General features: G+C 38.5%; 1 protein-coding gene and 1 long non-coding RNA gene across 3 annotated transcripts in view; one reads left to right on the top strand and one right to left on the bottom strand.

Annotated features, from left to right (window-relative positions):
* Nucleotides 1–27032, top strand: part of GRID2 (glutamate ionotropic receptor delta type subunit 2) — a 700412-nt gene that overhangs the window by 599473 nt on the left and 73907 nt on the right. For both annotated transcript variants that reach the window (XM_027706551.1, XM_027706550.1), the window contains one exon: nucleotides 6848–7043. In XM_027706551.1, the coding sequence (XP_027562352.1) occupies nucleotides 6848–7043 (196 nt within the window). The remainder of the gene's footprint in view (nucleotides 1–6847; nucleotides 7044–27032) is intronic.
* LOC113979077 lies at nucleotides 6784–25581 on the bottom strand. The gene is made up of 4 exons (XR_003537708.1): nucleotides 25490–25581; nucleotides 21582–21628; nucleotides 7785–7893; nucleotides 6784–6942 (listed from the first exon to the last, which is right to left on the bottom strand). It is a non-coding gene; the product is annotated as an uncharacterized LOC113979077 (long non-coding RNA).

Below are 27032 nucleotides of genomic sequence, written 5' to 3'. Positions count from 1 at the left end.
AATCAGTGAGCCACTATTGACATTATTGTGTTTTATGATTCCTTTAGGATAGAATTAGAGTCCATGGGCAGAGATTGATTTTACTCAAACTACTCCACTGTTTCTCGATTAGAGGAGGGTGTCACCACCCTCCATGGGCACTGAAATTTTGCAGGAAGGTTGGAGGAGTGGGGTGGACAGAGGAGTTTGTCATATAAAAGACCAGTGTTAAGTGGTTTTGAGTTTAATCCACTCCTAAAAGTGCGGAAGCTTAAGACTTCAGATTGTACGTGTTATGGGGAAGAGTCTGCATCTTCTGTAAAACAAGAAGTTCACATAATGCTCTCCATGTTACAACTAGTATGTCTTATTTGATAGGTGAGACCTCTGCCTCCAAATAATGGAGGCATAGAGGTAAAGCATGTCTTTCTTGCCCAGTCATTCTTTTCACGACATTTTTCTAAACCGTGATTCACTTGAAGCTAAGATGTCCCCAAGGCTTTAAACAGCTCAGTGCAACTGACTACAAGACTTCTGCAAGGGGATTACACAAGAACTCAGTAGTTAGATATTTCCTGATGTTGAAAAACAGAATGTTCTTTAATCTTTCCTTTAGCATGGTTCACCCAGAACTTCAACCTGGCTAGCAAGCCGTATTACTACTTTCTGCCACAGCTGTCCCTGCCAACAGTTAAATCTCTTGGCTTAATGTGTCCTGTTCCCTATGCCTAAGTCTACCTGTGAATTAATCCTTACTGTCCTAGGAAAAAAGCCCAACCAACCAATAAAACCAGCAAACAAAAAAAGAACTGGAAAACTTTATCTGAAATATTCATAAATAAAGACTTCAGTGTAAGCCATGACATCAGTTATGTTTTGCCTGAAATTTAGTGACTACTTCTTAGAGACATCTCTGTGCAACAGTGAAGTCTAACACAGCTAGCCTAAATTGATCTATAACCCAGATCTACAAAGACACGTTGATACCTAAGTATCTGATCTCAGTGGTGTTTAATCATCTAAAAAGAAATTTGGTTATTTCTTTATGGAACTGACCTTTAACTTTTCAACATTTTTTGTGTATTTTTTTAAGGCTTTTGGCTGACATATGTGAACATGTTATCAATTCTGAGTCTAGGATTTGAATTTATAGTGTGCTTTGGAGAAAGAAACATATCCCAATCCTACTATGTTTCTCTTCTAGCTGGAAGCAGAGATAATTTTTTTAATTACAAAGTAATTAATTTTTTCTAAGCCATAAAATGAAAGTGACCTGAAAACTGCTGCCTAATTAAGGTGCAGAATACTAAACAAGATCAACAAATGCTGGAAAATACATGTATCTGTTAATAATTCATCCTCAAATGACTCAAATAATCCTCAGAATAGTCCTATTAGCCTAGTTAATTTGGGATAATATTGATATTGGGATAATATTGGCATTATCCCAGTAGTTGCAGTGATTAAAAAAATACCATAAAGACCTCACATAACATTTTTCCCCACAATGCTGCATGAATGATAGCCAAAAATAAACTGAACTATCACCTGACTGCGTGATCACTTCCCTAGAAGTAGAATTTGTCTTTATTCAAACTCACTTAAAGGTATTTTATTTTATAACCTTTTTTTCTCAAGTATATCTGCTTTTTTAATATTTTTAAACAGTTTTCATCATTTACAGAATCACAGCATATGCTGAGCTGGAAGGGACCCACAAGGATCATCGAGTCCAACCCTTAGCCCTTCACAGGACCATTCTTAAGATTCACACCATGTGCCCGAGATTATCATCCAAACGCTCCTTGAACTCTGTCAGGCTTGGTGCTGTGACCACTTCCCTGGGGAGCCTGTTCCATGTGCCCAACCGCCCTCTGGGTGAAAAACCTTTTCCTAGCATCCAACCTAAACCTCCCCCGACATAACTTCAGGCCATTCCCTTGGGTCCTATCACTGCTCACCACAGAGAAGAGATCAGTGCCTGCCACCTTATTGCTTCAAAATTAGAAATTCAAGGAGATAAAAGTTTTAAAATGTTGGACTATAATTTGCTCGCTCATGCTAGATGTATGCTTTGCTTTGCGGGTACCTCAACGGAGAACTATCACAAAACTAAATTTCAGTGTGGATAACGGTATCAGAATTGGGCATCAAACGAGACCTTTGGAATTAATCATCAAATTCCTGTACCCTAGGAATTATTCATCAAATGCTTTTTCCTTATTTTGAGATGTGGTGTGGCAGCTGTGTGGTGAGATTGGGTGACATAGTGAGGCTGAGGATTTGTGTATGCACTAAATGCATTTGTCTGAAAAGAGAATGAATTGTTTAATCCAGGAATAGAGGTACTCCAAACACTGTGTAACTTATAAAACCAGGCTGGAGGCAAAGTAGTTATAAAAGTTCTTTCTTCGGCAAAGGAACCTCCATGGTTTAATAATTCTGTTAGTTCTGTCAAAGTTTGTCATTTCTCTTTGTTTTGCTGTACAATAGCTTCTAGGTTCTGAATGTCACACCAATAGTCTGCAGAGTTGCAGGTTATAAAAAAACCAGCATCTGAAAGAGGTCATATATATTATCATCCCATTTTACATGTTTGTGCGAGGGGAGGGAGCCACTGATGTGATAGATCTTTACTGCTTTTGCAGCTTGCTTATGCAGCAGAATATACACATACATATGTCAAAGGTTCTGTAACTTCTTTCTTGTTCCTCAGTGTATGATCAGGTGAACCAAAACTTGAGGTTTACTGCCAACAACAGCATTTAGCGCATCCGTAGAGGTTACATTTATAGTTGTCTTGCTTTTGTCCTCCTGCCATCATTTTCTCAGCATGGAGCTTCACCTGCAACTGTGTAAAGATGCAGAGTAGGGCAGCTGAGAGGCATCCTGTGTTTTAGGATAGCACATCTAACCATGAGGAGCTGCAGACTGTAGTTAGTGCCAGACTTGGCAACTACAACATGCCTTCCTGAAGGCATTGACATAATTCTTCTCCTTGTTATTTCCCTGCTGGTGGTGCCTTTGTGTGTGATAGCATTCTTTCTTGCTTCTCAGCCTGTTTGCAATATGTTTCCCATACCTGACTGTAGTACACTTCAAGACTGACAGCTGATGTCTTGTGCTGGTTTGCCTTTCTGAAAATAGCAAAGTTGCTTTTATAGCCATAGGATATACAGAGGAGCTAGTTTTCTTTTGTGCTGTTTGTAACCATATTGGTTTGTGGCAGCAGCTACACATATCAATTATTTACTGCGTAGCAATAATATATCCAAAAAATTCTCTGTTGTTTGTTATACTAGAAATTATATGGCTATACGTAGACTTGTAATGATTGCAATTTTGCTAAGTGTTGTCACTAGAAATTGGAGACTCAATAAATACTTTATGCATACTTTTCTAGTATGACAAATAACACGACAATCACAGGACATTACATTTTGCATCCTGTGACAGTTCATTGCACTTCTGAGCACTGCCAGATAGAGGAGTGTATTGGCAGCAGCAGCAACACAGAATGGATGTATGTTCTATTTATCTAGTGCCTTTTATCAGTGATGCTTTTAACAGATAGACAGTCAACACAACAGTAATACACTACTTCTGCACAACAATTTGCCTAATGGTAAAATAGAACAAAGCTCTTACCAAGGCCCACTGCTGCCTACGGGGGTGCCTTTCTGCAGAGCTGTGCCCCAGCCTGGGTTGTTGCAGGGAGTTATTCACCCCTAGGTGCAGGGCTTTGCATTTGTCCTTGCTGAGTTTCACACCCCATTCCTCCAGCCTTTCTAGGTCCATCTGAATAGCAGCCTGTTCTTGAGCAGTCAGCTGGTCCCCCAATGTCACGTCATCAGCAAACTTGACAAGAAGGTCCTTGCTTACCTCCTCCAGGTTATTGGTAAAGACATGTCCCAGGTTAGACCTCTGTGGTACCTGTTAGCAGCCTCCATGTGAGCTACCCTGTGAGCATGGCTATCCAACCAGGAATTTATCCGTTTTCCCACCCAGACATACCTAATGACCTAATTTAGATTCAAGAATATTGTGGTAGCCAGTATTGAATGCCCTGATAAAGCTGAGGTAAACTATGTCTATTTCTCTCATCTTGTCCATAAACAAAGTAATTTTACTGTAGAAGGCAGCCGAGTTGGTCAGGCATGACTTAGCTTTGGTAAATCCATGTAGACCGTGGCCAGTCAGCTGCTTCTCCTTCATATGCTCAGAAATGTGGCCTAAGAGGACTCACTCCATGATGTTGGATGACCAGCTCTAATTCCATTAATCATCTCTTTCATCTTTTTGAATATAGTCTGGACATTTTCTTTCTCTAGCGGCCAGGGATCTCCTTCACCTTTCAAAAATCAAAGCAGCTGGCCCTGCAAGGACATTGGCCAGCTCCCTCAGCGCACTTTGATGCAGCCTGCCAGGTCCCATAGACTTCTGTGGGTCTAGTGATCCCAGTCAATCCCTGCCTTGTCTGGTTGGGATTTACCTGACCACTTCCTGCTGGTTGTTTATTGCCCCCTTGAACCCTGCCTCTATTCCTAGAGACTTTGCTGGGGGACCTTGCTGAGGAAGAGTGAGGCAACGCAGGCACTGAGCACCTCAGCTTTAGCTGTGTCTGCTGTCCCCATCAACAGCTTCACACTTTCCTTGTTTAGGCTTTTAGTTCTGCAAAAGCTGTTCTTGTTACCCTTGAAATCCTTCAAGCACATCCACTCTGGCTGAGTATTTCTAATGCTACCCAGGGTTGCCAGGAAGTGTTTCTAAATTCCTTCTTTGAAGACTGTCCATACTTCCACCATCTGTATATTTTTTGATGAGATGAAGGCCCTTTTGAAATTCTTGGGGTTTTTTAGTAATTTCAAAGTGTAATAGATGATTGAACTACTTTCCCTGGAGAAACCTACCTGGTGGCTATGTCTAAGCTTCAGGACTGATCTTCAAAATTGTATCAAGCCTTATTTCACTATATTTATTAAATTTATCACCTAAAATATCACCTAAGTAGTTTACTTTCACGATTCTCCCGATTGCCACTTTTTAAAATATTTACTGCTTCCCTTTCCCTCACAGCCGTAACAAGGTTTCCTATTTTTACTAACAGCTCAGCCATTTCATATTTAATCTTTCAGAACTCATAGGTATTTATCTGGACTTGATAATTTATTTTTTACTTTTCAATTACAAATTAACCATCGTACTTTTTTTCCTGATGCCTTAGTCTACTAGAGTCTCATATTTTTCCTCCTAGAAAAAGGCATGTCTTGGTCCTCTAGTAGAAGGCCACTACACTTGGTTTCAAGAAATTCACATTACAACTGGCATCTCGTCTTTGATGATTCCATATGTGTCCTGATTGTTTGCAGGATGGCTGTTGAAGAGGAATGTCATCCTGTTGGAGAAAGAGGAGAAGATTTTGGGGGGTTTAATACTATTAGTTATTTACTCATCAAAATTAAATTTATCCTTTCCTTGTAGTTACTATATGTTATCTGATTAGAATTTAGCTCTTGTTCAATGTTTTTCTAAGACCATGTCTGAATTTCAAAGGATTTCTTTTTTACTTAGCTAACTTCTGAACCCTTGCCATTGAGCTCTATAGATTTCTTCTTTTCCTGCTTTCTGTTTTGTTCAGAGGCATACATACCTTTTGAGATTTGGTTATTGTTTTCTTCAGTGCCATCCCCAGAACACCCAAGAATTCCTTTTTTCCACCTGTAGGACTATTTTCACTAGCTGCCATGCTTACATGTTTCAGAAACACAACTTGGAATTTGATGAGTTTCCTACATTTGTGTTTGCTTTTCTGTGTCTGCAATGAGCTTTTACAGTTTGCTATTGCCTTCTTTAAGATGGTGTTCTACCCCTTGATTTGTCCTTATGTGTCAACCCCTAGATTTGTGCGGTTTATACTGTTAATTTGTGCTGGGAAAGCTGTAATGGGTTTTAGGCAGGAGACATATGGCAGTAGTTATTTTGAAATTTTAATGAATGCCATTAAAGAATCAAAGGTATGGAAGAGGAATTCCACAGGACAGGAAAATAAAGGCCAAGAGGTAAGGAGACTTTAAAGGGTTATAATATACATTTTTTAAGTCCAAATCTGGGTTGAAAATACTGCAGTTGGGATCCTTTAGAAACTGTATTATTTTTCTTGTTTACAAAGAAGGGTAAAACATGTAAAGCAGAACAAATTTATTAGACTAAATAACATGAACTTTGATGAAAAGTCAGTTTCTGAAACCACAACACAAATCTAATTGCTGAAAATAATATAGGATGTGACCTATGTGATGGATGCACAGTTCAGTGCAGGAATACCATGATAAAACTGCCTTTCATGGTGTAACCCAGTAGCACATAGAGTTACTCAGCACAGGTGCTTTGGGCTAGATTTGGTGAGTTCTAGTGCCAACCCTCCAGCTCCCCAGCAGCAGAGTGTGTGTTTGCACTGTACTCATGTAGACTGTCACCCAGCTTCTGTTGAACTTCCTGCATACAGCTGGAGAGACTGCAATGCTCCCTTTCTCTCCTTTGCCCCTGCCAAAAGGATCTTGGCATTTGACAGGATCCTCTTACTCTTTCTGTTCTTCTCTTTCCATCCATTTTCGCTTTTTCCACCCCTTCCTTTCACTTTGTATTCCTCCTTGTGTCTTAAAACATAAAACCAAATTTTCAGTCTCACTTTACCTTTCAGGAAAAAAGAAAAGGAAAAATAATTAAAAAAAAAAAAGAAAAAAGAAAACTAAAGAAGGTGTCTTGACAGCTGTCTTTCTATGTGTTGCCCTTTGCTTGCCTGCAGCTCATTCCTCTTGAAAATGTGGCTTCAAGTCTCCTGTGTCTCTTTTCTTCACCAACAATTAAGGTCTCTCCAGGATCTCTCGAGGCAGACAGATATTCCTTATGGCACTGTCTTGGACTCCGCAGTCTATGAGCACGTCCGAGTGAAAGGGATGAATCCTTTTGAGAGGGACAGCATGTATTCCCAAATGTGGAGGATGATTAACAGAAGTAATGGCTCAGAGAACAACGTTGTGGAGTCGACCGCAGGTATTCAAAAGGTATGCTTACGTTTTGCTTCCCATTGGAGATGCTCTGTGTGACTCCACATTTGTTTTGTTGTTGCTTTTAAATATGAGAGATGCATTTGCACCCAGATAAAGATCATGCCTGGTACCTATTTCTGCAAGTCCTTTGCATCAGCACAGAGCATTGGGACTTCTCAGCTGTGTAGCTTGTTTTTAACAGCATTTTAAAATGTAAGTACCTCAACTGTTTGCCAAAAAAAAGACTTACAGGTGTATTTATAGGAGATGAGTGCATTTATCAGGATGCAAAATGGGAATAGGACCACTGGTCTTAGAACACTTATTATCTTATTTTTGTAGACTCTTGATGCTGAAAATCTTGGCTTTCAGTTGTAGCTATGAATCATGTTTGTTTTGAGAGAAGAAGGCAGAAAAAGATGATCTGGCTTTAAAGAACAGTCTCACAGCCTCTTTCTGTGGTGGGCTTTGAGAGCAGGAATCAATTTTTGTAAGCATGTTTGTGAATTCAATAACTCCCTCCCAATTTTTGTTTGACAGCTACAGCTTTTATAGAAATACTAGCCCATGAAAGGATTCAGTATAAGAGTGAATATGGGTTAATGAGTGACTGTATACAAATTTTTTGCCTACTATTTTATCTTTATATTCAGACTTTTAAATCAAATCAAAGAATTATCACATTTTGTTAACTTTATTTTGAACTTCAAAATGGGAAGATTGATTAGACAACATATCAATGAATTGTGTGCTTACTTGTTATAAGCTTGATTTAGAGACTTCTAAAAATCCAGGAAAAACTCTGCCTTTTGTCTCCATCAAAATCCATTTGCCAGGAAAACCTGTAACTTCTGATGTTTTCACACTGAATACAGACAAGAGAAAAAAGCGTGTTAAAAAGAATGATGTAATCACTGGTGATCTCTTGATAATAAAAGAACTACAAAATAACAAAAATTCTTTGGAGTTCTAAAATCACCGATCCAACCTCTGGATAACCAAGATCATATTTTCCTCCTCTGGTGGACTAAACAGCTTAAAAGAAGAGGCAAGAGAGGCCCTGGGGAACTGCACTTTTGAAACCCCTTTAGATAAAGTCATGAGCTGAAAGAGCAAGAAAAAAAGTCTGAAGATTTATAAGCTAGAGGAAATTGCTTTTTTTGAGAAAACATATTTTAGCTCAGTTTGTAAGGGGCTGATAAAGCTAGGGTTTGACTTTTATATATATATATATTTTAAAAAACTGCCCTCTTTTTGGTTTGCCATCCCAAGTTATACAAAGGGTTTCAGAAGAATCAAAAAAACAGAGTACATGAAACACAGCTGTGCTGACTAAAGGCTTTTAGCTGAAAAAAACCAAACAAATGGTGTAGCATGCTGGCAGGTAATTCCAGATTACAGTCTTTGATTTCTTGTTCCTGGAAATATGGCATTTGCTGTCTTAAAATCTACAAAACCAGAAATATCTAAGTTCTTTAATTTCCCATGATTCTGCTCCCCAGGAATAAGCACTTGCAAATGATGATGTTGAAAAACTAAGTTGTGCCATGTGAAGAAGCCAACCACCCTCCAGTTCAAAAAAATCAGACATCTTAGGCCTGATTCTAATGAACATACACATTTACCTATGTGTGCATTTTCTCCCCTTCCTTCAATTTACAGGAAGACATGACCCAGAAGAAGATTATTTGCCAGCTGCTACTCACACAGAAGCTTTGGGGAGATTGTATTTGGCCTGCTCAGGAAGAAAGCTGGATGAAGAAAGTGATGTTAAAAGCTAATCTTAGGCAAAGAAAACTAATATTTTTAAAAGGTAGCTGATAAAAGACAGAGATTATAATCTCTGTAACACATTTCAAAAAATGAAAACATTTCAGAGGAAAGAATTCATGGGCCTCCTAGGCCTATTTCTATGCTTCATGATGTTCTTCAGGGTCTTTAATGAATTTAACTGGCCACATCAGAGCTATTAAGCTAAATATAACCCTGGACAAGCTAAACCAACAGGTCTTCCTCTGTGTTTCATTTTGTTTCTACCTTCCTAAAGCATGACCAAACAGCAGTTTATCCAAGCTCTGTGATGCTGTTACCTTGGCACACGTTCCTGGAGTGCCAAGTGAGAGAGCAGAGACTTACAGAGTGCTTCTAAATGGGTACAGGGAAAGGGATTTCCACTCAGCTGACTAATGACCATGAATGTACTGCGATAGGAGGGACCACCATGGAAAAGAGCTGTCCTGAAAGGATGTTATGAGTGCAGTGGACATGCTCATCTTTAACAGCACTCCCTGCTGCATCATCTCAGAGGTTAAATGGGGTTTACAAGTAGCTTTCACAGCAGAGCCTTCCCCAAAATTTTTTGTAAAAGCATAATAGTTCTTTAGTTTTGTCTTGCTTTTATTCTGACAATTCCAGTGGAGCTGGCGCTATTGTATTAATGCATATATAAACAAGGGGAAGGGGAGAGGGATCACCACTGATTTACTCAACACATCACCCCTCTCACTCAGCAGGAATGCATGCTTGCTGTACCAGTGACTTCATGGGGAATGGCACCCATGTGAGTGAAAATACAGTATAGCCAAATGACAATGATTGCATAGTCCCACTTCACATCAGGCAATCTACTGCTTTGACCTGCTTTTCCTGGCAGGAGAGCAGGACAGGCAGGAGGAATAGGATGGGAAGATCATGCCACTGTAAGTTTTCAGATTTTGATATTTATTGGTCCTGTTATTCTCATAAATCGGGTGCACGTGTCTCACCATGTGTGCTCCTGTTCCATCCATAATGAACAGCTATATGTACCATCAGGTCCGGTTAGAGAGCAGCTGGGTAGATTTACCCTGAAGAGAGAGCAGGGTAAAGAAACAGCCTGAAAACCACAGGTGCTTTAGGTATTTTCTTCCACTTGTTGTCTCTTCCTTTCTCAAAAAACAGCAAAAAGCAGCTGAAGGTCTGAATTTAAGATAGGGAAGCATTCATTCAGTTGTTTGTCTTCCTTCACTGTCAAATCAAAATGGTTGGGGAAGTAGCTGTATTTTTATATAAGCTTGGATTATTCACTTTTATCTTCCCTTTTTCTTTATTATTCTTAAGTGTTTCACGTGTCTCAAATTGATTTTCCTTTTTTTGCATAGGTTATGAAATATGCATCTCATTCTGTCAAAGGAAACTCTATTTTTGCAGAAGTTATTTATTCAGAGAGGATTTACAGAGGCCTAAGTCATGCCTGCTTAAACATTCATTGAGGACTCCAAGAAAAATCATTTAGGCTTAAACATATCACATTACATACCTCTTTATGTCTTCTTAAAAAGCACATTACCCTGTTTAATCCTTTACAAGCACCACAGGCTTTCCTATCCTTGGAACTATTCCCATTTAAAATATAATGAAGCACTTCTTTTGTGCCCCTGTCTGCTCTTTCTTCCCTGGAGTATAATAGTGCCTAATGCCCTATCCTACCTACCTTGTTCCTCTGAACATGATACCATAGCCTACAGCGTCTTCATTTTTCTAAGTAGTACAGAGTGGAAAATTCCTTTCCCAGGCAGAATCCAAATGTGTTTGAAACCTCTGCCTATTTAACTCTATCTGCAAAATATTTAGTTGGTAGAAAACTTGTGAATGACTGTCAGGTGAAATTATGCTTATGGATGTTGCATTAAGAGAAACTGCTCATAGGCTCATAGTATTTCCTTTTCAACTCGCACACAGCATCAAAAGGAATTTTGTCTTGAGATTTGGATTTTCTTGTGATCCTACTTGCACTGCCAGTGGAAACATGCTTGCAACTGCTGAGCCCGTTTGTTTTCCCTGGACACTGGGGATGGCACTTTTACCCTCCCAAAAATACTGTAATGGTAAAATATTGTTTAAACTACTTATGAATAGACCATAGCAAAGTTTTGTTAAGGTGATTCCTATGGGGAAGAAAGGGGTAGTAACAATTTCTGATTCTGTGCTAGAACAAATCATTAATAACTAAACATGGACTTTCTTAATTTGTTTACAGCAGTAGCGACAGTATGAAGATTTATTTTGGTGGGCCAAAAAACCTCCTGAACTAACTAATTATCCTGATATACCCACAGAATTGTCATCAGAATTGCCATTCTTGTGGCAGATACACTGATCACACCACATAAAATTTATTTAACATATGGAAGTTGATACATCTTTGTTGTGAACATTTCTGACCATGGAGTAGCCCAATGAAAAGACACTGAAATAAAAACAGAACAAAGACAGACTTTTGGGATACTGGATCTATACCATGATTCAGCAATTTGACAGTGGCTAAGATAGGGATAGGAAGCAAAGAAGGAAGAGCATATAAAAATGCCTGGACAGTACTCCAGTATATCTTAATTCACAAGAGGATCAGCTACACTATGCAGCTGTTGGTTAGCAAGCTAATTATCAACCTAGACACTGTTCCCTGGCTCCCCTCTGCCTCTGGAGGTGATGCTTCTTGGGCAGCTGAGATGTTCTGTGTCAGCTCTACGAGTAATAAGGTTCACAACTACCCCTAAGAACTTGATGCGTTCAGTCCCACAGCTGAAGGTGCAATTCATCTATTTTCCAATTACTGTCTCCTGCACAGTCCATGATTTGGAGCTGACAGATGCCTGGGGGTACCAAGTGCACCTACTGCCCTCACTTTGTATTATTGTCGGTGGTCTGGCTGTTTATTTTTCTTTCCTGCAATCCTGTGTATCTTTGCTTCCATATATGGGGCTTAAAAAAACTTACAGCAGTGTAAAAAATTAGAATCCTGACCAGAAAGCACTGCAAATGCAGCGTGGTGTTACTTTCAGGCTATATCAAAAGGCTAATAGCTATCTGGGTTGGCTGAGGAGGTCAGTGTGTTTTGGAAGTATAAAAACTGGTCTGTGACTGTTAACAGAACACGAAGAAGATTCTGTGCATAGCTTTAAAAATGAAATATAAAACTCTTTTCCTGCTACCTCCTTTTCTCAGAATTCAAGGTAGGTTGTTCTCCCTCACCAACACTCCTGAGCATATATTAAAGTCTGATCTTACTTTGACTTTCTAGAGAGTTTTCACAGGTTTTATCTTGAGTAAAACACCTGTAAAAGTTATTTTCTGCAGAGCTGGGCTTTATTCAACTGAATACATAAGTCAAAATTTGAGTCGGCCTACATATCAAGAAATGGATCTACGTGGACATGTATTCATCCAGCAACTAAGCAATCCAACTATGGCTGTATTCCCTTTGTCTCCAAAGTTTTCAGGAAAGTTTATCTGAGTTCATCGTCTCCTATTTCATCTTACGTGCTCCGGAACATACCTCAACCTTTTTGCTCTCACCGAAATGCCATCCAAGTTACTCATAACTTCTGTTCAAAGGTCAGTCTGCATATGCCTGCCAGTCACTGTAACAACCTCAGATGTCACTGACGCATGTCCTGCTGTGGTGCTGTGCCGTTCTGCCTTCCATGACTGTCTTTGCTTGCTCTCTCTCTTATCTCTCTGTTCTTTTGGAGAATTTTCCAGACTCGTTCTGAAATTTTTGTGGGCCACCCTACATCCAAGACCATGGTCTTTTCTATCTGTAGCTTATCCATGACTATTCTTAAATCCAAATGAATTGGCTCCACAGAGACAACTTGCAATTTTGCTTCTCTTAACTGAACTTCTTTCATCTGAAATAAAATTTGTGTGTTTTCCTCTGCTGTCTGCTCATGTCTGACCACTAATTTAGGTCAACCTAAAACCTACAGTAGCTGACTTCATCCTCTGAATTTTCTTTCTGTGGCATTCTGTTGTTGTGTCTGTTGAAGTTTTCCCAATTTACTTTCTGTAGCATGTCTACTGTTTACCCATACAACCTCCAGTCCATTGGTTTAGTAGTTTTCAGAGTTATTTTCTGGGACCTCTATAAAACACCCTTTTTGCATTCAGTTCCATTGAAAATCCTACTGGGTTTAAAAAAAAAAAAACAAACCAACACCCAAAACCAGTTGTCTTGACCTTCAAACCTTTTCATGGTGGATTTTGACTCTCCCTGTAGCTTTCTCATTTCTGAATTGGAAATCACTTGTGTGAGCTTCCAGTGCAACTCCTTTTTCAAGCAAGCATCTTTATGCTTTCTCCAAGGACTCTTCTGTAAGGTATGTTTTCCCTCAAGTCAGTAGTCTTGTCTTTTCTTCAAACTCCTTAGCACTCCTCTTTGTTATTACACTAACAAAAACCTTGACAACTAGGTCTCTGGTGTACTATGATCGCTACCCATCAGCTGAGCAGTGCTGTTTTGTTATTTCTTTATGCTCTTTCCCTTCCTTTGGTTTATTTTATAACTGCCAAATCAGAGGGGAGAGAAGAACTCACACTGTAGTCATCTAAATACCAGAATACATGTGATGTGAGAGAAATCTAAGAACTGCTATAACCCAGAATGAACTAAATTAATGAACACCACCACTATCCGATGAAGAGTATTTCTCCAAAAACAACCTCTCTGTGTCTGACTTTTCAGCCGTCATACTGAAAGGAGAGCTACAGCCTAACTTCAAAAGATGAGCATGGGAACTAAAGTTTATAACAGTCTAATACAATATAAAAAGATAGGGAGAAAATAAGATTTTATTGAGCAATTGGTCCTTATTATCTCTCAGTTTCTCCAGCTTCCGTGGTGCCACCTACGTATTTCTTTTGAATTCTCTTGTGGATTAACATCATTAGTCTCAGAGACAGTTTTCTAATCTTGAAGTTTTCTAATCTTGAAGTTTTCTGCTCATTTTCAGATGTTTGCTGGCCTGAAAGCTTGGTTATTTAGGGCTCTCCCCACAGATATATCCCTTCTTCTGTTCAAAGATATTTCTCTCTTAAAACCTTGCTTCACCTAGATCTGTCAATGGCCCCTATCTTGTGTAACTTGAGGTGCCTAATTTAGGTGCCCAAATTTCTTTCCTAGCTATTGAAGACAGAGAGTTTGCTTCTCTAGAGTGGTCAGGAGTGCCTATTTTTCTTGTTGGCTTATTTTGTACAGTACCTACCAAACTAAGATCATATTCCATGACTAGGAATAGCAATAAAAATAAGAAATAGCAAAATATACTCTGAGGAACTAATTTTGCTTCAATCCTGTAGAATTGCATTTTGCAGAGAGCTGAGTCCAGACTTTTCAGCTGGAAAAAGGATAGCTAACAGCCCTTTGAGTAGTGAGCATGGAATGGAAGTGGTGGGCCCCACCCAGAGGGTCCCAATCCTTCATCCTGATGGCCAAATACAAAGTTAACTACTTCACACCTTAGCCTGCATCTAGCCCTATAGACATCTTTTTATATGGCAAAATAGTCCAGAGGGGAAAATTCATTCCTTTTTAAGTGGAGATTTCACTTGATGTTTCTATTCTGTAGAACTGGACTAATTAGGATGGAGCTGTGAGTGAAACACCTGGAGTGCATCCCTGTCCTGACAGTAGGAGACCAGCTCTGTGTGTGGGTAGCTGCCACTGTAAGTTTCTGGACAACTTTGGATATTTCTGACAGGTAGGAACACAATACTACACTCTGATGGCGAGTGTACCTAGACCACAACATGTGGAGTAACTGCTTGTGGCTACGTGTATGAGGACTTTGTAGTTGGCAATGCTTAGTTTAACCCCCTTGTATCTTCTTGTGCCTTTTTCTGGCACTGAGCACTTTGGGAACTGCTGCCAGAACCATGTGCATCTCCATTTGTTTCCATGGCCCTATCACATCTGAATACCACAATCCCAAGCATTATATATGAGAGACTTTAAATTTCTGAATAAATAAACAGCATGGATGCTGCTTTCATTTGCACTGGCAAGCGATTAATTATAGAAATTCTGAGCTCTGTCCTGAAGCCAGGATTTTTAGGGGATGGAAAATTTTGGAATGTAGCAGGGAGTAAGAAAACTGACAATTAGAAAATAATTTAAGAAAAAGGGTGCATTTTCAGGCAGTAGTTGTAAAAGCTGAGCATGAGCATGTCAGGATAATGCTTAAAGGAAATTTTTTTGCTATTATTATTTGTTGATGAATATTTCTCAGCTGGTCACACTCAGTATTAGGGAGAAATCTGTTAGAAAGGATTGTATAAACAGAAAAGGATGCTGAACCCACCCCTACAAATGAGTAGCTTAGTTTGTGCATATTTGGATCTAACAGAGCAATGCTGTTGTCATATTCTAGAAAAAAATAAAGGTTTAAAAGTACTTACTAGGTGATAAGTGCATTTATTATACATTAGCACAGGAGAGGTCTGAAAGAGAAACAGCTCTCATGGATGCTGTTACAAACCATTTCATGAGTGAAATACAGGATTAAGTAAAGAGTACAAAACTGGAAATGTCTTCACAGGTATATTTGTAGCAAAATGGAAATTCTGCTGCATGATGCTCTCTCAATTAAAACCAAAACCAAATTATGTTCCCCCTTCTGCTTATCAGCTGCAGAGGCCAGGAGGGCTTTAGGAGATGCAGATTCTCTGAGGCAGAAAGGTACTGAGGGGTCCATTTTATAAGGTGTCAGTTGTCATTTGGGCACTGCTACTACAGTGATGTTGGTCCTGATGTGGCATTTTACAGTGAAAACATGTTGAATATATGTACATATAATGAAAAAGCAATACAAGGAAACTTTTGCTAGATAAGAAACACTTGCTACTTTTTCCAACCCATAAATCTAATGCTGTGGCTAAAACTGTACATACTACCTTCCTAAGATCTTCCACCTATGGCATTGCCTCAGTGAAAAAGACCAAACACTGCAGAGGGATGAGCATGCTGTGCTGAGATGTTAACAGAGCAGTGAATCTCCTCTTGTGTGTCAGCAGCTTGTGGAGGGATATATCCTTAGGATTTTTGAGTAGTGCTCTTTATTAAACAAAAGAGACTCCTGATGGAAGTTACACAATCCCACACATATGCTTTTCTAGTCTGGTCACATCAGATATGGGCCATGTCTGTGCAACCTAGAGGGAAACAAACCTTGGGATAAGTAAAATGTCCTACTTGAAGTAATTCTTTTACTTCTTCAGGTCACTTCTTGTAGCCATTTTCCTATGGAAGGATGACAAAGGAATTTGTGCAGTTTAACAACCACACATTTTCTCTTGTGCTGAAATCCAGTCCCATATTCCTTTTTAAAAAAATCAATTGAAAAGGTCTGTCAAAAATTGCTGCCTCAGGAAGAAATAGAAATTTTGGATTAGGTCTTTTCCTTCTGTCCCCCTGCTTTTATTAACTCACTCGTGCAAAAGCAGTATTAATTCACAGTTCCCTCATCATGCCCTCTCTGTGGCTTGTACCCCTTTCCATGGCAGAGGGACATGTCCATGCATTGATACCTCATTTTGCATTCTCGTTATCCTAAGAAAGAAAAACTCTATAAAATGCCTGACAGAGAAGAGTAGTTTGGCATTTGGAGCACTCTTGTTTGGCTATAGGGGACATGAAAGGTATAAGGCATTTGTTATTCTGGTCCTATGAGCTCTTGTTGCTCCATTTTATCTCCATTAACTTCATACTTTTCCTACGGAGGTTCTGTAACATTTCCAGGTTCATGAAGATTAATAACAGCACCCTCCTGAGAGTGTCTGGGGACTACACAGACTCCTACGCAGCTCCAGTAACCTCTGCTTGTTCTTCTGAATTCTCACTTCACTTTGTTTCCTCCCTCTTACTTTTTCATGTTTCTGCTTTTTGACCCTCTGTCCCTTCTGTTTGGATAACAGCTACTCCAGCTTTTCCCTAGCTCTTGAACCCTTTCTTCTTTCCACCCTTCACCTCTCTACACAGTTACACATCCCCTTTGTTATCTCCATCTTTCATTGTTTCGCTGTTTGTCTGTGCAACGAAATCTGTGACTCTCCATTTGCAATCAGATGAAGTGTTCCAAAAACTCTGACTGTCACTTTGAAGCCCAGTTGCAGACTTATAGTGTGGTGTGCTGCTCTGGGGATGTATCACACACAGATGAGGGGAAATGCAGACTCTGTCTAATGATCAATAGATGGAGACAGGAGAGCATACTCTTGCTCCAGGCACAGAACTTGGTAATGTATTCACTTTCTTACTTAAATGTTTCCAGCTATCTTTTTTTTTTGTATTAACATATTTTAATAATACCCAAGTATATTGTGATGCATTAACAAATGCAAATGATAGGATTGAATGTAAGGTTATTTAAAGGATATATGCAACAGAAAAAAGAAATGAATAGAAATAATGAGAAAGGGGATTCATAAAATGTGCCCTAAGTTCCAGCCCTAACGCATGACTTTGGCTATGAGGCTGCGAGTCTAAAATCATGAGAGAAGGATAAGAGGTAACAGAGGGATCTTGTTTCATGTTTTTGGAGCTGCTATACCAATTGTTCATAAAACAGTTTTGATAGATTTAGATAATTTCTGTTAGAAAGCTTGTTACCAAACAAACAAAATGTCTGTTCCAGAGACTGGCAAATGCAGTTGCAGTGAGTAGATCTGCAGTGAGTCTCCACTGTAAGACATTTAATAGTTTGTCATGAAATGATTCAGAGTTTTTTCATTCTAATACTCTTACAGCTGGAGTCATAGAAAAGAAATGGGATTCACAGATCAAGCTCAGATAGCAAATTTTTAGAATATCATCCTTAAATAGTCAATACATTAATAAACATATTGGTAGGCAACTAAATGCTAGTGAAGTAATAAGAACTGTGCAGGAAAATTAAACTGCAAACTAAAAACCACTAGCAGAATACTTAGGAAAATCAACCTTTCTAGTCTCTAACGTATATAATTATCAAGCCTCTAAGTATTGGAAAATTTAATTAAAACAGATGATTACCCTTAAAGTCATCCTAGTCTCAAAACATGAGAGAGGAGGAAGTCCAGTGCAGAAGTCCACACAGAGAAATAAAGCACAGAAAAGGTTAATTTTTCAAATACGGAAGAGGAACCCAAAATTTTACCTGTGCATCTCTAGAATGGCGGTTGTTTTACAAATTCTAGGTCTGTGCTTCTAAATACCTATGTGCATTTAAATGTAAGTACAGGTTGTAGAGCCAGAGAGATCTCTATTGTCTTATCTGAAAATACCTGGTCTGAGAGACTAAAGACTGAGCAAGCTTTTGCCACTGGCTGCTTTTTGACATTGTCCTCAGTCATTTCATTATACACAGTCGAAAACATTTTAGTAAAATTGCATTTTGTTGGAATATATAATTTTATTGATTTATTCTAATCAATTCAACTTATTAGTTTATTCAAAGTGTTATGAGGAAGGTGTGCCAGGTAGGCAAGTGGGCTTTCCTAAAGTGTGGCAACTAAAATTAAGCTAAAATTCTTCTGTTAAATAAGCAGAATCTTTCCTTAGGCTGAAGAGTAATTATAATTGGTTTTTTCCACCATTTATTCTCTACAGTTAAATTACCATCAAGCAGTTTATGTCTCTTTGCATTTGAATTAGGTGGCAGAGTTGTCCGATTTGAAAATGTGACTACAATAAATGAGTTTCTTTTCAATAGCCAAGCTATGGGAAAAGACGATTAAAGTGCCACGTGGAGTATTTTAAGAAGCATTTTAACAAGGCTGTATCCACATTTCATTCTTCTATTTTTTTGCATAAAATACCCACTCTATATAGGCTGCACAACTCCCTTCCTGAATTACAATGGCAGGAGAGAGTTGTTTACCATTCCCAGCTCTAAAGCTTTCCCGCTGTATGGGGGCTGATTGGTGTTTATGGCTGTTTGCAGAACAGCTATTTAATCAAATAAAACAGACCCCATTCCCTGCTGAATGTAAGAGACGGAGAGATATCCATCCCAGGGGCTATATCAAGATGGGTGGAAAATATAATGCATCTGCTTATCTATCTACTGGGTTTTTCATTACAGATGCATTATAAAAGTCTGTAAGTACCAAGGGGTTCTGGTCATAGCATCAATCAAAGAGCAGAAGATTGTGTTGTTTTATCACCCTGACCTCAGAGCAGGATTTCTTTGTAATACTGTCACAGTTTAACCCCGGCCAACCCCTAAACCCTACTCAGCCACTTGCTTGTTCCCCTCAACGTCAGGATAAGGGAGAGAATCAGCAGGGTAGAAGTAGAAAAATTCATAGGTTTTGGCCTCAAGTGCTAAAATTTTGCTCAGAGAATGTCAAATTATTATATGACTCTCAGAGTCCAAATATTGTGGTTCACAGCATAGTCAGGAGGCAACACACAATACTGTAGGTGCAGATTGGGCAGGTGTAAACAGCAAAGGCAGGAATGTTTTCTCACAAAAGGAAAATGTGAGCATCGGTTAATGAATGTTTGCAAAGTGCTTTCAGTCCTTCAGATTATGCTATTATTAAATTGAACCTCTTTGATTATGCTATGGTTGTGCTGAAAGCTAAATGAAGGAGATGGTTTTCTTTAAACAGTATCTTATTCTTGATTAGAGCAATCATTAAATCATTTTAGATTTAACAAAGTGAGCAGCAGATGGAACACAACAAAGAGAACAGAACAATATGAGATTTCAGAAGATAATAAAAGTAGGCAAACCCAGAAGTAATTCAGAAGAGCTCATACCAAAATTCTGGCTAATATAATGACATATAACCTATGTTTGTGAATCACGATTGTGGAAAATACTCAGGGTAATAATTTTTCTTTTTTGGCTATATAGATACCAATAGTGATCTTGATTTAGAGAATCATACTTCTGAATACATCCTCTCGTGTGGTGGTGAGAGCCTCTTCACATTATGAGACACTATAGTGATTTTGTGGAGTGGAAGCATCAGCCAAGCATGTAACTAAAGGTCACATAAATTCTTTGTATCTGATGGATTTTACTGCGCTTCTTGCTGTACCTCTCCCTTCCCAAACTGGCATCCCATTTTTCAAGATCTTGAATCTCCCTATTCAGCCTCTCAGCAGCTGGCTTCTCCACCTTCCTAGAACATCCCATCAGAGGTTTTCCCTGCCTCGTATCTACCACACCCTTTCTCATACCTTCAGAGGTAATTTCTCCCTACATTCAACATGAGAAATCGTTAGCTCAAATTTGGCATCCATTGAAAGCAGTCAGTGGTAGACTGCCTCAATTTTTATTTCCCACTAATTTAGGAGCTGACTTAACTTTTCCAGACCTCATGAGCAGAATTACATGAAGGGAAAATCTCATGACAGCAAGAATTACTTTACATAACATTGTATAACATCCAGATCCATTCCTAGCTGAACGAAGGCAAATCACATCCAGTAGCAGAGAAACTTGCAGAAGGTTTGTTTTGAATTTCTTTCTAATACTAGTGCTAGGCCTGGTGGAGTGTCTTCACTCCCCGTGGAGTTTTACATAGTACACTTTTTGACGGATACTGTGTCAAATTGTATTGTATCCTTTCAGGATTTATATTGCACACATTCTATACAGCTTTCAGTATGTTGTATTTATTACTACTCTATACAATTTGTAAGCTATGAGGTGTTCCTAACACCCCATGACAAGTTTTATGTACATTCTGTGACTGCAGTTTTGATCTCATCTTTATCATATTGTTCTCAATTTGTAGATTTCTTTATTTTTTATTATGGTTTTGCCATATTTTTACAGTCTGTGATTTATCTCAGTTCATTCAGCTCATACATTGCTAGACCTAACGTCTGATGTGTGCCTTACGTAGGTACAGAGTCAGACCACTGAATTGACTATTAATTATTCACTAGATGCCAAGTGTAAATGCCTGTACTGGGCCTTAGATTCCCATTGGACTTACATTATTCAACTCCAAAGAAATTGAAATATAACAAAAAGAGTAAGCACAACTAAAAGGAAGTTTTAAAAGAGACAAGAGAAAATATAATTGTGGTTTTATCTTCTTCAGCTACCATAAAATATGTTCTTCATAGATATGTCATACATAAGATAAAGGAGGATATATTTTCTGGCATTGTGTTTACTCTGCTTTCTTGTGTACATCTTGTGAATTAAACTTTTTCTAAAATTTAACATGAATGGTGTAACAACAATGATGCTATATTGGACTTGACATAGATGTCCATTCATAGGAAATATGTTTTCCATTTGTGTCTTAAGGGATCATATTTTCAGAAGAAGAGCCCATGTGTGTGCAGTTGCATTGTGTATGATGTTTTAATATAACTAAACACAGAAAGGAGCTGTATCTGCACACAGAGCACTGCACAGCTGCAAAGCTGTTTGTGTGGGCTGTGTGTGCAGAGGCAGGCATATAGCACTTTTCCTGAAAACTTGGTCAGGCATATATCACCAATGTGTCAGAAGTTGAGTAGCATCCCTTATAATCTCCCTTAACAAGTGAAGAAGAAAATTTTGTTCATTGTTTTACATTTAAAAATCCATACTGAATGAATGAGGAGTGTGCCAATAATATAGACCTGGGCAGAAAAAACATTATTTTTCTGCTCTGGCAGTCAGTTAAGGCCTTTCTCCACCCTTGCTGCTGTACTGGCAGCTCACATGTTCCCAGGTGCAACAAAGTACTCCAGCTTCTCTCTAATTTTTTGAAAGCCAGAGAAAAACTGCTGTTCTTCCCCACTTTTAGTATATATGTGTTCAACATGCTATCCCTCTCATGGTAGAGTCCTGTAAGAGAAGTTATTTTTAAGTTAGGTAATGATATAAATGTAACTAACAAGCAACATCAACTTAGATATTTGTTCTTTACATAGACAAGGTCCAGTCTGTTTTTCAGTAAAATAAATAACACAACACTGAATGAGAGTACATTTCCTAACAAGGTAGGGGCCTTCAGCAAGCCATCCCCACACGGATGGTAGGTGATACCTGCTACACATTGGATGAAGTGCTAGAATATCGAGTTCATGATTTTGTGATGCTATTGTATTTTCCTTTCCCGTTGTTTGGTGTTAACTAATGAAATTATTTCATTCACTGGATAAGATGTTTACTGATGTACATGATTAGCTGGGCACTTAGCTGTCCACACTGCATGCACAAATACCTGATTTGCTAGTGCATTGTCTAACTGAGAAAATCTCAGTTGATGTTCCTGATTTTAGGTGAAATGCTACTTCATTTTGAGAAGGCAAATCAGCTGATTGCATTGTATCTTCATGATTGAAATTGTTTACATTCCATAAATATTTTGACTCCACTTTTCTCATTACTTATCTCAAAGATGCCTCGGCATTTTTATTAACGTGGTAAGACTAGAACAAGTACTTGATTTTAACCCAATTGTATTATATTTTTGAAAAGAACACCAGTGACACAGGGTATACACATCAAACTCAAATTAACAAAATAAATAAGACTGGGTGACTAATTAATTGCATTGTATGTTTACCAAAGAACTATTCTTGTTTATGACGTAATCAGATTTCTCAGTGTATTTTATCCAAGTTTGAATCTGAGAGGCTGGAGCAACACATAAAGAGACATAAGTTTCCGTGATTTATTAGACTTGTGGGAAATCTAGAGTGAAGTTGGAAATATAATTGCTTATTGTATTAATGATTCTATTTTTATATGTTCAGATTTTTATAAAATACCTACAAACATAGATCAAGTAAACCAGAGTGGTTTGTCATTAGAATAACTGAATATTAGTAATGAAATATTAGAGTAATTGAAACTGAAGCTGTGTAATGATGGAAGTATTTTTATAAAACACTGTTTAGCTTTAAAAGCACTAAAATTGTCAAAATGTCTTCATAGTATATTTCTATATTGAATTATTACCTCTTTTTGATCAAAATATGGTTTTTTTCATTTTGAAATATTAATCCATTGCAGAGAAAGTAATTCAGGTTGAAGTCAACTTTTTGGAATAAAATATTCTCCAGTTTGGATTTTCTTTACTGGTTTTGGTCTCAAAATTTGTGATACTTTTCCTTAATTCAAAATCTTCAGATTCCTTGTGCAGAAAGGTAGCTAGTTTCTATCCAGCTCAATTTATCACTTTCATCAAGCAAAATTTTTGTGTTTAACATTACCTCTATTGAGTTTGTGTCAAGTGTACTGCCCACGAATTTCTGTTGATTCCTGCTTCAGGAGAAAGAAGGAATTAGAAATCTTTCATGAAAAATATGAGTCCTGAATGACTCCTCCAGCACAAGTGACTGGTTTACAATAATAATATATTTTTTTTAGTTGATGTTTGGTGGCTGTTTCTCAGTTTTGTCAACTGTAAACTGACTTCTGCCATTTGAGCTGTAGTGTGGGCAGGTCGGGATGAATTAGAAGCAAATATAATGGGAGTCTGTGACCTGCACTTCATTTTTATTTACAAAGGTGTGCAAAATGAATGTTACAGCCTTGGATAAATGGAAATGCCTGTGCAGACTGTAGCCAGAGATTAACTAGTCTGTGTACACTTGAAGGCAAAGGCTGTAAGTATTTCACTCTATAAGGATGCAGAAGTCCAACTATCACCAGAAATTAGAGTTGCAGTAAACATATAAAATCCTTAGTTGGACATGAAAGTACCCAGATGCATGTTACACTGTTTTGGGTGCTATCTGAACTTGAAATTCTTTCTGGATACTTGTTTCCGTCTTTATTTACCTTTGTACATATAGAACTTGAGTGCCTGCTCCTTTACCTGGATTTGCTCTGCCTGGCAGTCTTTAGTTGTGCATTGTGAATGACTGTAACAGTAGGCTCTGTATTAACTGTTTTACACAAGGGAAACTTCCTAGTTTGTGAGCACAAAATGGGCTGTAAGCTTGCTGCAGGGAGGGCAGCAGCAGAGAGAAGCTGGCTTTTAAGACTTACAGGTACCTTATGTGACAATTTTTTCTATTGTGTGATCTTCTCAGTTGTCTGCATGGTGATAGCAAGAAGGCTGTCTGAACTAAGTAAAAAAATGAAACTGCACTGGTCTTCTTCCCCCTCCCACAGCTCCTAATGTTTTCCATGGGTCCCGAACTGCAAAAGACCTGAGGATACAGGAGTGTTTATTGGTGCAGCATCAGCCATCAGGGCTGCATGGTCAGGAGAGACTGACCTGCCTGTAGAAGACCTGATCAGGCTTAAAATGGTTTCTTTAGCTGCAGATACTGTAGACCAGAAATACCTGTGTGGAGCTTCTCCAGAGTGCTTTGATGGAAACAGTCCACAGCACCAGTCCGTGCAGAAGCCTGAACTTACAGTCTTCTGAAAGAAATACTTAGAACCACCCTGCCATATCCCATATTGAAGTCTTAGGGAAAGGGCATGTCAGGTGTCACTGAAAGGCCAAAACTTGAGGGAGTTGTGACAAATCTCAGTTTCACACAAACTGCTGCACTTAAGGCGAAGATTCACTGCTAAAGAAGATGATAGGTGGTTTCATGCAGGTTTTCCAGAGGAAGAAGCAGGTTTTGAGACCACCATAGTTTACATGAAAGCGAACTGATGTGGAAGCACTGAGCCTCATGATCCAAACCTGTTCCTTCCTGCCCCACCCCAGGCTGGTGCATGTTACCAGCAGTTAGTGTTTCTTGTCTCCTACAAGGTATCAGATTGAGGGGAAACATGCTAAATTGTTGTGCAGTGTAATCTCAGAGGGGGAAAAAAAGAGAGGCTGGGAACCATTTCTTGTGGAGCTTCAAGATACTGGGTCTAGATTTGCTGTGCCAATCTGCTTCACCCAAATCTGGGCAGGAGATGCTTATCAAAAAGAGAAGAGTACAATGGTTCAAAAGAAGATAGTTAAATTTTTTTGTGTGAGTAGTGGGACATCCTGAATCCTATTACCACTATGAAAGTCAGAGCTCATGTACAAGGAATATAAAAAACTGAAAGATAAGTCAGTTTCTTTAAGTTTCTAAAATGAAACTATTATTTCCAATGAGCTTTTACTGAAGAATTCTTCAGTATCACTGGTAGTTTTGCAAAGACTTTTCTTGTGGTTAAAGTTCTTTTTCAGATGATGAATGGTTTTGATGAGTAGTTTTTTGACTTTTAATGATTTTCTGATCCTTGCAGTTGGTATTCAGTGTGTCTTTGAATAAGGAATGACGCCCAAGAATTACAGTTAGATTGACTCTGCTTTTATTCTAAAGAATGGGACAAGAACCCTTCAGTGAGTGTCATACTGGATTGATTTAATTTAAAGAGGGATACTGCCTCTCTAAATTCTCTGTTAAACTTTTTCATGATAGTTTAATCCACAAAATTTTACTTTTTCACCCAATTGTAGAGTATTGATCCATGTACATTTCCTCATTTAAATGTTCTTTTATTGGAATTAACTGCCACAAAAATTTGTCAGAAGAGAGAACTCACTTTATCAACATTTAGTTTAAATTTGCCTCATTATAGACACTACCACTTGGTTACCACAGATCTAATTTTCTGAGGAACCTGAAGTGCTTTCATATAATTTCTGTATATGACCTTCACTAGTGATACCCTTAAAATAGTACGCATTACTATCTGAAGCACTTAGTTTTCATAAAATAAATGAGAAGCTGGCATTAAAAAAAAATGCTTCCTTACCTTTCAAAGGTCTGCTTTGCTGAGATTTTTTTTCTGTTGGTTTTGGGGTTTTTTTTGCCTCCTGTTTCTCTTCTATCTGAAATTAATGTTTGTGGTGGAGAACCTCTGGTTCAGCTGCATGTCAGTGATCATGATGGTCTCATGCTTTTTTTAGTGCTTTGCTGTGATCACCTGAAGAAGCAGCTGGTTTTGTTCTCCCACCACCTTCAGAAATGCACCTTCGATTGGTCTCCACTGTTTTGCTCTGCTTGTTATATCCTGCCTTGTAACTTCCAAGATACATTTAATTGCAATGGCAAAATGTGAAGGCACTGAGCACTGGGAAAATTCTGACACGGAGGTGCCCTCTCATTACAGAGCTCTCATACCTGGGTAATTCTTATTCTGGACAAATTATTCAAGGTCTGCCCAGTGTAACAAGTGAACATGTGATCATGAGACTTTTCTCAAGAAGTTGATGGCAGGTTGCATATGAGGAATTAATACTTTTCCTGATTAAGTTTTATGTGGAGCAAATAGACATGCCATTCAAGCTGACATGACAATGTAATGTAAGATAAACTTCATACTGAAGGGGAGATGAGGCTGGGATTTCTAACCTCTTCTTTCTTCCTCTAAGCTTCCCAGTGTTTCATTTCCTGCTGCTGTTTGCTCCTGGGCACTAGCTCAATAATGCTTTTAGAAACTATTCCACACTTTTCTGTTTGAATAAGTACAAAGAATAACTTTCAATGTTTGTCAAATAGTGCCCCTTGAATTTAAATAACTTTCTGTAGACTCTGCAAAATGACATCCTAAAGGGGGAAGGGGGGATTATTATTATTTAATTAACTGCTTGTCTTGATGATTGAGAAGAGTTTTCTATATATATATGAATTTTTATTCTGTGTTCTAATACCACCATGGGAATCCAGCTCCTGTCATGCACTGCAGAGAGCTGTCGGTCAGATTCAGATTCAGATTCTCTGAGTGCATGACTGCATTTCACTCTTAAGTTATGCAGATAAGCCACATGTCCTGGACTGCAAGGGAGTGTGGGGCAAGAAGCTCCAAAATTTTACTTTGGGTGTACAGAAAGATTACTTTTGAGAGAACTGTAAATTAGTGGGATCTATTCAACAAAGCTGAAAGATTCGAAGATTCGAAGCTGTGAGATTTTATTTCACTGGGATACAAATAGAAGTTAGCTAGATTTGTGCCCTTTGTGAAAAAAAAAAAACAAGACTTGAAACCTTTGTCCCCTGAGGAAAACAAATTAGCAAATGAGAATTTCTCTGAAGCCAGAAGATCTGACTTCTGCTTCAGTCCATAAACAGCAACTTCACTGGCCTCTTGCAAATGGATTATGGAGATCAAAGTGTTTCCATTTCCTTCTGCTGAAAAAAACCTCTCATGAATGCCATCAAGCTGTTTGCTAACATCTGACAATGTGAAAATCTAGATTTAAGCTTCCACCACTGATTTTATCTTTGCCTTTTCCCATTTTGGAGTATGATATCCACATAATGTATATTAGCTCTCATATATTTGCAGAGGTTCATTC

The sequence above is a fragment of the Neopelma chrysocephalum genome, unplaced genomic scaffold, assembly GCF_003984885.1.
Source record: "Neopelma chrysocephalum unplaced genomic scaffold, ASM398488v2 Primary Assembly neopelma1_382, whole genome shotgun sequence".
Lineage (NCBI taxonomy): Eukaryota > Metazoa > Chordata > Aves > Passeriformes > Pipridae > Neopelma > Neopelma chrysocephalum.
Note: the sequence above shows the minus strand (reverse complement) of the source record. Positions and strands in the feature narration are given on the sequence as shown.